The 11,829-nt window shown below is 34.1% G+C and overlaps 1 protein-coding gene and 1 long non-coding RNA gene across 3 annotated transcripts; one reads left to right on the forward strand and one right to left on the reverse strand.

Moving 5' to 3' along the window:
- The first annotated feature begins 2,570 nt into the window (after window positions 1–2,570).
- Dhpr (dihydropteridine reductase) lies at window positions 2,571–11,213 on the forward strand. Of its 2 annotated transcripts, none has more exons than XM_066302897.1 (4): window positions 2,571–2,742; window positions 10,236–10,495; window positions 10,561–10,746; window positions 10,799–11,213. In XM_066302897.1, exons 2-4 carry the CDS (start codon window positions 10,255–10,257, stop codon window positions 11,074–11,076), a joined length of 705 nt encoding a protein of 234 aa, XP_066158994.1. In that variant the 5' UTR covers window positions 2,571–2,742; window positions 10,236–10,254; the 3' UTR covers window positions 11,077–11,213. The 2 variants fall into 2 exon arrangements, with proteins under 2 accessions (XP_066158994.1, XP_066158993.1); XM_066302896.1 differs by having other exon boundaries at window positions 10,252–10,495.
- LOC136350819 (uncharacterized) lies at window positions 7,426–8,544 on the reverse strand. The gene is made up of 2 exons (XR_010734217.1): window positions 7,635–8,544; window positions 7,426–7,574 (listed from the first exon to the last, which is right to left on the reverse strand). It is a non-coding gene; the product is annotated as an uncharacterized lncRNA (long non-coding RNA).
- Window positions 11,214–11,829: the final 616 nt, after the last annotated feature.

Here is an 11,829-nt window from a genome sequence, read left to right on the forward strand (position 1 = left end):
CTTACATTATTTTATTGAGCCAGATAGAATATTGTATTACTTTAAAGGCAATTATCGTAATGACAACTGCTTTTACTTGGTTTTTGTAATTCTAAATCTAATATATAAATATATCTATAAGGTGTTTAAAAAGCACAAGGCAATATTTAAGGGGGTGATTTCTCAGGTTATTTTATGAAAAAAAGTTCCTATAAGTCTAGGCCCGGAAATGTATTGTTTGCAAGATACAGGGTGTTACTTTTTTTTTAATAACTCTGAATAATAATTCAGATATCTTGTGAACGTGTTTTTTGAAATTTGGTACTGTTGTTTGTGGGAGTAAAGGGCTAATTTTACCCTAACTAGATTAAAATTATTAAGTCTAGTTGCGGAAGGGGAGAACACTATAACAAAATTTATTAATAAAAGAACGTACGTCACTGACTTTAATTCAATTTCGATATGTTTCTAAGATGAAACAAGTAAAAATACAACTTTTTTGAATTTTCATCGTATCTTGCTTCGTTTACAAGGTAAAAAATAAAAACTATTTTATTGCAAGTCTATTTTTCATATAAAAATGTTTTTTTTTTTTATTCAAGGATTTATTCCCGTAGCTCCTAAAAAGGTTTAAAAAATATTTGAATTAATTTTGAAAAACTGTTATTTAAAAAAAAATTACACCCTGTATCTTGGCAACAATACATTTCCAGCCCTATGTTTATATGAACTTTTTTTCATAAAATGACCTGAGCAATCTCCCCGTTAAATATTTCGGCGCTTTTTTAAGAACCTTGTATAAATATGAAAATAAGTTCAACCAATTTCAGTGTCGAAAAGGAATTGTTAATGTGTATTTGACACAATATAAAACTGAGCCAAAACAAACGAGTAGGCCAACAAATTTTGCTTCCAGCAGATAATTTTGCAGAGTGTCTGATCATATCAGATGGTCACTTATTAGTGCCTGTGCTTCAAAAGAAAAAAAATCTGTGTGCTAGTGAAAATTGTAATTCCATAATGCATATGAAATGTGTAAAATGTGATATTGGAGTTTGCGAAACTTTCATTTTGTTTTTCACACAAATTATAATGTATTTATAAAGAATATGTTTTTTAGACTATAACATTAATCCCAGATCCATTAAAAAATCTGTGCAATTATCTCATATTCTGGTTTCAATTTTTGACGTTACCACTAAATACTACACTACCGTTGCCATATGGCAGCAGGCAAATACTAAGAAAATATTGAATTTCAAATATTTATTCACTTACTTTTAGTTTAGTCAAAATGCTTTTGTAGTTATGCCAAAATACCATTTGATATCCAAAAATGTCGTTATTTAATTAATCAAAAACCTCGTCTTTGATTGGTTAAGACAATGTTTTCAGCTTATGCAAGAAGGTTGTGCTCAGTATCATGTACATATGTACTTCTAGATCACTGTTTCTGCAATTCAGGAGATTTTAAAGAAGAACAGTGAGTTTGATAATTTTTTTAATTGTTTAATACAACCTTAATTTTTTATAACCTTATAAATCCAAAGCATACATATTCAACAACCTTAATAAAGCCACAGTCGTTTTTTAAATTTAATAAAACCTTTAATATAATATTAATAACAAGCTTCGATTCTAAATATAATTTCGCCTTGGTGGTTATAGAAGCGTATGGAAGCAAAAGCGATGAAGGGGTATTTGCTGAATCATTAATTGGTGAAATAGGATGGATAACATGTTCGACGCCAATCAAATGGCAGTTCCAAATCCTAAACCGCTAACTAATAGTTCAGTAATCCACCCTCTGACTTTTGTGACGGATGACGAATTTCTACTTAAATCGTGCGTTCTAAAACCATACCCTGAGTTAAACCAAACGAATTATCCATTCGCGTTTTTTTCGTGTAAAGAGGATAATTGAAAATTAATTTGATATTTTAGTAGGTGCAGACTACTTTAGGATCATAAATGCAAATGTCGACAGTGTTGTAAATTATGTAAAAGCAATTTTAAGCCTTCACGTTATTACTAATAAGGAATCATGAATTACTAGCGTAAACTTATATTTTCCATCGAGGTGTGTTAATGAGGATAGCTTCCCTAATGCACGTCTGCAACCAGTTGGTAGAAACATATGTGAGTATAGTAACCACTCGCCTCGACTAGAGCACCTCGGCCACTGGGTGTCTAACTAGGAAACTCGGCGGTCAAAGTCGAACTGGGGAATCCCAGCCGTCAGTTTCTACTAGGGTATCCTGTTCAACGAGAATAGACTAGAGAATTCCTTTAATTATCTTTAATCGTTCATTTTATTATCATTAATCTTCTTTCAGTATTTTCTATTTTGCAAAGGACTATGAAATTCAGATTTGTCACGTATTCCTAACTTTATTGCTCATTTCTTCAGTCTTAAGGAAATTCGATAATAAATCATGCTTTTGTACGTGAATGAACTAACCTGAATTAATTTTTTTTACTTTTCAGATTACTTTTTTTTAACAAGTAATATTCACGCCACTCTAGCACTTTGGCAACAGTGCAAGAATCAACAAGCATTTAAGCAAGCGCACAATGAAAATCTCATCGATCGCGTTTTGTCTTGAAGCCCAGTTTACGTGAATGCTAAAACAGTTCCGCGATTTCTCTTAAATTCTTGAAGTTTCTGCACAAAGTGAAACGCGAGAAAAAGCCCCAATTCGAAGATCGGAAATAAGGTTTAATACGAAAATCGCTTCAAATAATTTAATTCATCAATTTCAGGTAAATATTCTACAATTTGTGCTGTTTTAGTAGGTTAAGAGGAAGAATCAGCTGCTGCCGCTGGATGTAGTGGCGGCGACGTTGCCGATTGCATACACTTATTATAAAATTAAATTAAAATTTCAAATTGTGCTGGAATTTTTGTCGAAACGTGCTGGACTGCATAATATGGGTGCCACTTAAAAAGTTAATATGCTTTATTAAGAATAGTTTAAAAATTCATGGATTTCTGCTTCTAACTATATGATACATTGGTAAAATATTGTTGCGATTTCCGAGTTCAAATAATTCCGTTAAACTCGAAATTAATCTACAATTCACCAGCTAATGGTCTACTAATCAGAAATTATTTTACATTTCAATATCGCTTATCACAACCGATGGTTGAACTAGTATTAGGCTATCACCCTACTTAACAATGTACTCCTTTAATAGACAGGATTCTTTGACTAGAAGATTTCATAATTTTGTTAGAAACGTGAAAACATCTGCAAAAGAATTATTCCAGATTATTTGACACATACAAAACGAGGCAATAAATCTCAGGTTGAGCCGGTGTAACGATAAACTCTTTTATCCCTCTGTTTTTACCTGCGCCAGCCGTTTGCTGTGACAATATTATGTTTAATAAATATGACCTAATTTTCAAAGTATATAAAATACTGAATAGTATCACTTATTACACGTCCAAAATTTTTCACAGTTTTTACAGTCTTGGAGAAAAAGGTATATTTTAAAACCCTTGCAAAAATTAGTTTATGCACTCGTAACAGTTTGTCAAAATGAGGCGAAAGCGCGTAAAAAAATGTATTACGAGTTGTACAGAAATCTTGAGTGCCACGATTTACGATTATGCGCTTCTAATAAAAAATATTAGTGAAGTATTCATCATTATGATAACGCTCAATTAATAGTCATGTTGCAAGTATATTATATGGAAATCCATGTAACGTTATCGGTAACGGGCTTTTTTTTCCTAGACCTGTTTTATTAGAAAAATGTCGGTTTCTAATTTTCATATATAAAATTACAATTTTTTTATTGTACCTGAAAATTCGACGGATTTCGTTTCGAAGCTATTTACATAGCGAAAGTTAGCACCTTCATTGTTCAGTTCACCAATGACGGCAGTAACAACAGCACTTAGAGATACAGAGCGCAGATCGAAAATTTTCAAATTGATGCCAATTTCTAATAATTTTTTCATGATTTTAACAAGATTGGAAAAAATTCTGTTTGAAAATTTTTAGTAAATGATATTTTCAGTAACTAGCATTCTATTGAGTGGTTCAGCTTTACTTGTCAAGCACGATCTAAATCGATACAATAAACTACGCATTTTCTAACTGGTTACAGAATAGTTATTGTCTATCGTTAATAGAAAAAATTATAATCACTTGGCACCCCACATATAAGTTAGAATTATTTTGTATTAGATTCAAAAAGTTCCACAAAAAAAGTTTTATAATATGAAAATTGTAAGTCTCAGCATCCCAAATAAATTCAATTAAAATTTTTGACTAAAAAAGGATCATGTCAAAATCTCCCTCTATACCGCATTACGTGTAGCGTGTAAAGTTTTCCATAGGTTATTAAGCTTTAAAATTACAAGATTAGGAGAAAAATCTCAATTTTAAAATTTTAAACTTAGGGAAAATAGTTTCTTAACATTTATAAACATGGTCTCATGAAGACGCAAGTTATTTGAAAACCTTTATAGTCACAGCAAAGTATATTAAGGCACTGAATTGGTAAGTGAAAGACCTCTCCAAAATTACAGTAAAAAAAAATCAAATCAAATTTATATCTGGAAACTAAAACTTTTTCAATATTTCCGTATATGTACATATATGTATTGCCACTGGGTAACTCATATGCATCTTAAGATTGTAGATAAGACTTCTCAAGAGCATATTCTACAAATTGCTATAAGACTATTGGTTCTCTCTCGAATATGCCGTCTTCTACGTTATGTCAATTACAAAGCTTACATCATTTGATTGAGCATCAAGTATTTACCTTGTTTGTAACCTTGCAAATTTAATTTAACATACATTTATTAGTTGGAAGCCGAGTATTAATTACATTGTACAAATCTCTCAAGGTTAAATTTGTCAGAAACCAATTTATATTCATGATATTTCTTGTCCATATATTCCTTGAAACACTATAATATTCCTAAGAACTGAAAAACAATGAGGCAAGCAGGTCTTCATATTCGAATCATAAAAAATCTTATTGTTTTCTTTGTAGGTATACTAAAGGTTATTACGGGCAAGTTTTCATTAATTTGGTGCAAAATAATGGGTGAAATCTACTTCGAAAAATTAGAAAAAGTAGGAATATTTTCTTCCATTAATCGTGATCAAGCCTTAGTCACCAGGCTGCAATATAGGCATTACGCCAAATCCTTAAGTCCTATATAAAACATCATAATAAGACGTTCCCAAAGTACGACTGAACTTTCAGTTTGTGGGAAAATCTCGGGGGAAAAACTGACATTTTCCATTTAAATGAAATGAATATAAATGAACGTAAAGCCAACGTCCCACAATGCGGCAGTATGCACGCAGACAGTTCGGAACTAGGTTAGAATTATTAGATAGATTTTCTGGCTAGTTTTTTCGGGATTCCATTAATCATGGCTGACAAATCAGTTTAGTTTTATTATTTTTTGGGAATTAAAATTTCATAATTGGTCGGAAGTTGGTGACGAGCACAAAAGTTTCATTAACGCCCAATAGGTTGTTTTGTTTTCTGAAGCCTTTCCGAGGCCAGAGCAAAGGCTGGGGAAATTGTTTTAGGTCTGAGGATGATGGAAAGTTCTAAAGTTAAATGAATTTCGAAGTTTTCCAGTATTGGACAAAGTTCCGGGGAAAAAATATATGTAGGTTCAATTTTGTTCTTGCATGGAAAAATTGAGGCGTTGCGAATACAAAGAGCGAGCTCAACAAAAAGCGGTTTGTTGAGTTCGCCCTTCGTATCCGCAAAGCTTCAATTATTAATTATATCGGCTTTCAGCAAAACACCGAGAACGTCTGAAAATTTATTACACAGGAAAATGAGATATTTGCCAAATCATTGTAGAAGTTCAGAAATGTCTCATGTTCCTGATGTAATTAACCTCAGATTATTGACAAAATAGAATTGATGAGACATGAGTATGGTTTCAACTAGGTATATGTACTTCCTATAAGCTTGACAGATTTCTGCATGACATAAATGAATTGTTGTATTGACAACAACTCCTTCTCAACCCCTGACTTTTTTCACTTACGAGGATATCCCAGAAGTACCCGACCTGAGATATACATGCCTTTTTTTTGTTAAAAATTTGCATATATTACAAAGACCCAACCTAAAAAGCTTATGTTTAGAGTTTGAGAAGATTACGGTAATTTGTGTTTGTTTTGGAGCTGTTTTAGTGACCGCTTTTAGAGATTTTGTGAATATGAGGAAAAATTGGTCATTGATACGTGATTCAATACTTTCATTCGAAAGGTCTTTAGTCCATCTGACATGAAAGCGGTGTTAGATTGTACTCTGGGGAAGTCTGGTCCTTTGCTAATAACTCTAAAGTATTTGGGTGGCAGAGTATAAACGAGGTCGTACGGCCTACCAAGGCGAATTCTGGAGTGGTCGACCCAATGCTGGCGTCATGTTTTTGGGATGTACGTGGGATAAGTCTTATTGACTATCTCCTTAAATGGAAGACAAGAGAACGTACCAGTTCACACTTCGGTCATCGCAATAGCCAAAATCAATCAACTTGGTTTCGAACTTTTTCCTGACCCACCCATTCACATTATTTAGCCTCCTCAGATTTTTTTCTAGTTTCAAATGTTAAAAAAAGTGCTCGGTGGAAAGAGATTTGCCAATACTGAAGAGGTGGAATCCGAGGTCAATACCTATTTTGATAAATTCGAAGCTTCTTACTATAAACAGGGTTTAGAAGACATCGCTTGGAAAAATGCTTCAAACTCAAAAAGGGCTATGTTGAGAAATAATGTAATATTTTTCAATTATTATTTCTTTAAGTTTTAAGTGGGGTACTCCTCAGACTATCCTCGTAGTACGAAACTACTCAACAAATTTATTTTACCCGACATATTTTGAACCCGACTCACTTCACACACTCTATTTCCGAGTATCGTTTTCGTTTATGGGTAGCCATTACCATTAAATTTGACAAACACTTATCAACTTTCAGATATATTCCTTAACGACTTTTAGTGAGTGACTTATTGAAAATGTCTGGCATGTCTAATACTTTAATAAGTGTTATAGACGACAGAGAAAAATTCTTTGACGTTTATCAAACTCAGCCCTTTGGGGCTTTTAACCTTATGCGGCAGTCTGTTTTAAACTCTTTTTTTTGTGTCACTGCTGTATTCTCTTATGTAGAAACCGTCAATATTAAACTTAACCAAATAATAAATTAGAAGTCTGCAAAGCACAATCTTGGGTGAATTTTAATCTTTTTATATTGAAATTCCATATATTAACCTGAATGTCTTTCGATGAAAACATATTATCTGGTATATTTATGTTACTTTTGACATTGCTATTATCTAATGGGTTTAATAACATATAGTAATACTGATTCGATTGCTATAAAAATGTCGAAAGGAAACAAGCTGATTTGTGTCTACGAGGGGGGTTTGAGTAATAAGATTTGATGCATTTTAATAAAATAGTTTTCTCCATAAAATGTCACTCCTTGCCGCCCTCACTAATCATTGGATATTACATGAGCTCAACATTAAATGTGTAATTTTCTTCGATAAATCATTTGAGTACCTGAATCCTCAGGTTAGCTGAGTTTGTTTTACCTAAAAATTAGTATCTCTAACAGTTTTGAGATGTCTATAATTCAAGTTTTCCGTGTGTACTCAATTTAAATTCTCCGTTGACGTCCAATCTTCTCAGGATGCTGCTGTATTGGAGACACCAATCAGGTATCTTAGAAGACATTGAAGGTGAATTTGGCGTACTGAAAAACCCCCTTGTGCGCAATTTGAAGCCCATAAATCAGAACCTGTAAATATTTATAAAATTAAAAAAAAATCCTATATCCGTCCAGTATAAACATCAACTGCTTTATTTTTTTTTGATGGCCGAGTACCCCATGATAATTTTACCAATGTTTGCTTGATATCGTATGAATAAAATCACTGAATCATTAATTTGAATTTAAACTCTATTGAGCCTGCATAATACATGGGTCATTCAATAAGTAACCAGATGAATTGATATAAATCGCTCCAAAACAATTTATAGAATCAATAAAAATTTTTGACTACTCTTCAACATAATCTCCCCAACATTGATACACGTCCCATTGTTCCTCTAACTTTCTAATGTCCTTAATATAAAATTCTTTTTTTTGCTGTCAGAGACACATTTACACCTTGTCTTGACTTCTTCATTGGAGTCGTATTTTTCCCCACGTAGAGCCTCCTTAAAGGAATATATGGAAGTTTTAAGAGGCAAGATTTGAACTGTAAAGTGGGTGCGGAAGAATCTTCCATCGTAGTTTTTTAATACATTCTTAAGTTGTCTTTGGCACCCATTTCGCACAGTTTTTCTTGTATTGCATATATTCTAAATGATGTTATGAGCAGTTCCAACATTAGCAGACACCTCTTCGGTATCATTTCAACTGCGTTTTGACTGTTGTCACAGATTATCATGTCAATGCAAGATTCAAGAGAGGCAGTTGAAACACCAGGTTTACCGGTATGAAATGAGCGCTATTTTGTGAAAATAAAACACCAATTTTAACGAGGAAAAAAAAATTATTCAAAATATCGACCATTGTTTTCTACACGTTTTGACCACCTTTCTGGCAATTTATGGATACCACGCCAATAGAAATGTGCCTCTTTGGCATCAAACCAATTAGACACCCAATTTTCTACTTCTTCGTAGGAATCGAAGTGCTGCTCAGCCATTGCGTGTCCCATCGATGAAAACAAATGGTAGTCTGAAGGAGCCAAGTCTGGTGAATACGGCGGATGGAGTAGCAACTCCCAGCCAAGTGTTTTGATGGTATCATGAACTGGTGTTGCTTTGTGTGCAGGTGCGTTGTCATGGAGCAAAATTACCTTCCCGTGTCTTCTGACCCATTCTGATCGTTTTTCGATCAATGCATTGTTTAAATTCATCAATTGTTGTCGGTAGCGAATATTATTAACCGTTTTACCAGGTTTTAAAAGCTCGTGGTGCACCACACCTTTCTGATCCCACCCAACACACAGCATTGCCTTCTTGCCGAATCGATCAGGTTTTGCAGTCGATGTTGCTGGTTGTCCCGAATCAACTCATGATTTTTTCCGTTTAGAATTTTGAAAATAAATCCATTTTTCATCTCCAGTAACAATTCGATGCAAAACTGATTTTCTTTCGTGCCTTTGAAGCAAAATTTAACAGGTGTTTTTTCGGTTCTTCATCTGTCTTTCATTCAATTCATGCGGCACCCATTTTCCACACTTTTGGAACTTTCCCATAGCTTTTAAACTATCAGAAATTGTTTGTTGTGCAACATTTAACATTTCTGTTATTTGTTTTTGACTTAGAGTGTCATCTTCATCCAATATTGATTGCAGTTCAGCGTCTTCAAACTTTTTTGGTGGTCTGCCACGTTCTTCATTTTGCACATCAAAATTGTTATTTCTGAATCGTTGAAACTATCTTTTTCATGTTGCTTCTGATAAAGCATAATCACCATATGCCTCGACAAGCAAATCCGCAATTTTTTTTCCGCAAATCATCATTTTGTGGTACAAAATTCGACATTTTTAGCACAATGAAATAATATATTGTTATTTGGTCAAAGATTTGATTTGTACTAAATATGTCTGTCAGTTTGCATACCAACCAAGCAAACAAAAAAAAAAGGTTTGTTTACAACAAATGTCCTATATCGACATATTTATATCCTGACGCTCACTTCATACCGGTATACCTGATATGTAAATGTTTGAACGATTTAAACAATTGCTTCTATACCTTTTTAACATCTTTACATGAATTTCACTACCTTTAACATCTACTGCGACTAAAAACCTAACAACAGCATGTTCTTCGTCCATTGTGCAATTTTCAATTGGACATAACATCTTGAACTGACTGATTTATAGGTTTTATTTACATAATCTGATTAATTTACTGGTCAGATGTCGTCACAAGGAATCCAACTCGAAGTCCTAAAATTTTTGTATTGATTCATGAAACAGTTTTTTAGCTATATTGATTTGTCTGTATAATTAATGAATGATCCTTGTATAATTAGACATATGACGAAATCTTAAGGTACTAATAATGGGAATTCCCCGGTATCATGGTGCACCTCGCACTTGGATTTTCAGTTGACCAGCTTCCTTGAACTGGTTATAATTCACTCATATCTAACTTACTTTCGCTTTCAGTCAACAACCAGTGGTCGTTAAAACCACATTGTTATTAACGTATATTTGTATTTATTGCAATAGTCGGTATTTGTTAAAGAAAATGGCATCAGGAAGAGTACTAGTTTATGGAGGACGAGGTGCTTTAGGATCGAAATGCATTACTCAACTGAAAGCTGCTAATTTTTGGGTGGTAAGTGTGGATTTGACGGAAAATCCCGAAGCTGACGTCAACGTAGCCGTGAACACTACAGAAAGTCCTGTAGAGCAGGAATTTTCCATTAGTAAAGCTGTAGGAGATGCTTTAAACAGGCAGCAGCTGGACGGTATATTTTGCGTTGCAGGTGAGAAAAAGCTACAGCTATTAATTGATATTTGGTAATGGGTATTGACGCGAGGTTACGTGAAGGTGGCTGGGCTGGAGGGAACGCCTCAACGGAGCTGACCAAGAGGTCAGAACTCATGTGGAACCAAAGTGTGAACAGCTCTCTTATAGCTGCAACTTTAGCTTCAAAATACCTCAAAGCGGAAGGAATTTTGCAACTCACCGGAGCGAAGGCGGCATTAGAACCCACCCCTGGCATGATTGGATATGGTACTAACTCAAAGCACCTCACAGTGAAAAATAGTAATAAAGTGAATTTTAGGCGTAGCTAAAGCAGCCGTACACCATCTTACCAAGTCTTTAGCCGGCAAAAACAGTGGCTTGCCCGCCAACAGCACCGTATTGGCAATTTTGCCCATCACCTTAGATACACCAATGAATCGAAAATGGATGCCTGAAGCCGATTTTTCCACGTGGACACCTCTGGAATTTATAGGAGATTTATTTGTTAAATGGGCTAAAGGAGAAGACCGTCCGGCTTCTGGAAGTCTGGTCCAGTTGGTCACCGAGAATGCCAAAACTATTTTAAAATCAACCTAAAGTTGTGGAAAAACAACAAGAAAACAGTATTGCGTGTGGCTAATCTGTATTTATTATTATGAAATTTGATATCAAATATTTATGTATATAAATAATTGTCGTATCGTTGCGCAATATACCGAATCGTAATATTAAAATATCCGCCTTTTTTTACACATACCTACTAAGTCCTGTTTTGTGTCTCCAGTAAAGTTCTATGAATAAAGAGATTTGCAGTTACATAATACTTTAAGAACTTTTAGAAAGGGTTTCATTAGAGCTTTTCACTAACAAATTGCCACTTAAGACAATTGGACCTACCCAAAACACCCGCGAAGTAAAATAGCCTGCAAATTCCAGGCATTCTCTGCAGATGATTTGTTGGCATCATTAGGAAAGGTAAAATATTTTTTACCTTGGAGAAAATGCTCAAACTTGCCTGAGGTTCATACACATAACGTGGATTGATCAATACAAAGTACCTACCTACTTGACTATCGACAACGGAAATACGCCCATCACGTGGAACTCAAATGTCTAAAAATACCTTTTCTATGGTCGTGTAACTTGAAGAGTTTCCGGTTGTTAAGATAAAATATAAAAACTTCCCATTTGCTTTCAGAATTCAATATTTGCATTGCCCACTATACACTGCCAATTGACCTGTTCTGTGAGTCATCCTGAAAAGGAAAAGAGAAGTATTTGATACGATTTTTAGCGCTTTTGTCTGAATGTTGTCTTGACGAAACTTAAAGAGACAAATAGAAAGTTTTT

The sequence above is a fragment of the Euwallacea fornicatus genome, chromosome 4, assembly GCF_040115645.1.
Source record: "Euwallacea fornicatus isolate EFF26 chromosome 4, ASM4011564v1, whole genome shotgun sequence".
In the NCBI taxonomy this organism is placed as follows: Eukaryota; Metazoa; Arthropoda; class Insecta; order Coleoptera; family Curculionidae; genus Euwallacea; species Euwallacea fornicatus.

Coding starts and splice junctions, on each gene's coding strand:
- Dhpr (XM_066302897.1), top strand. CDS start 10,255: ATGGCATCAGGAAGAGTACTAGTTTATGGAGGACGAGGTGCTTTAGGA. Junction 10,496..10,560: donor CGGTATATTTTGCGTTGCAG/GTGAGAAAAAGC, acceptor GGTTACGTGAAG/GTGGCTGGGCTGGAGGGAAC. Junction 10,747..10,798: donor CCCTGGCATGATTGGATATG/GTACTAACTCAA, acceptor AGTGAATTTTAG/GCGTAGCTAAAGCAGCCGTA.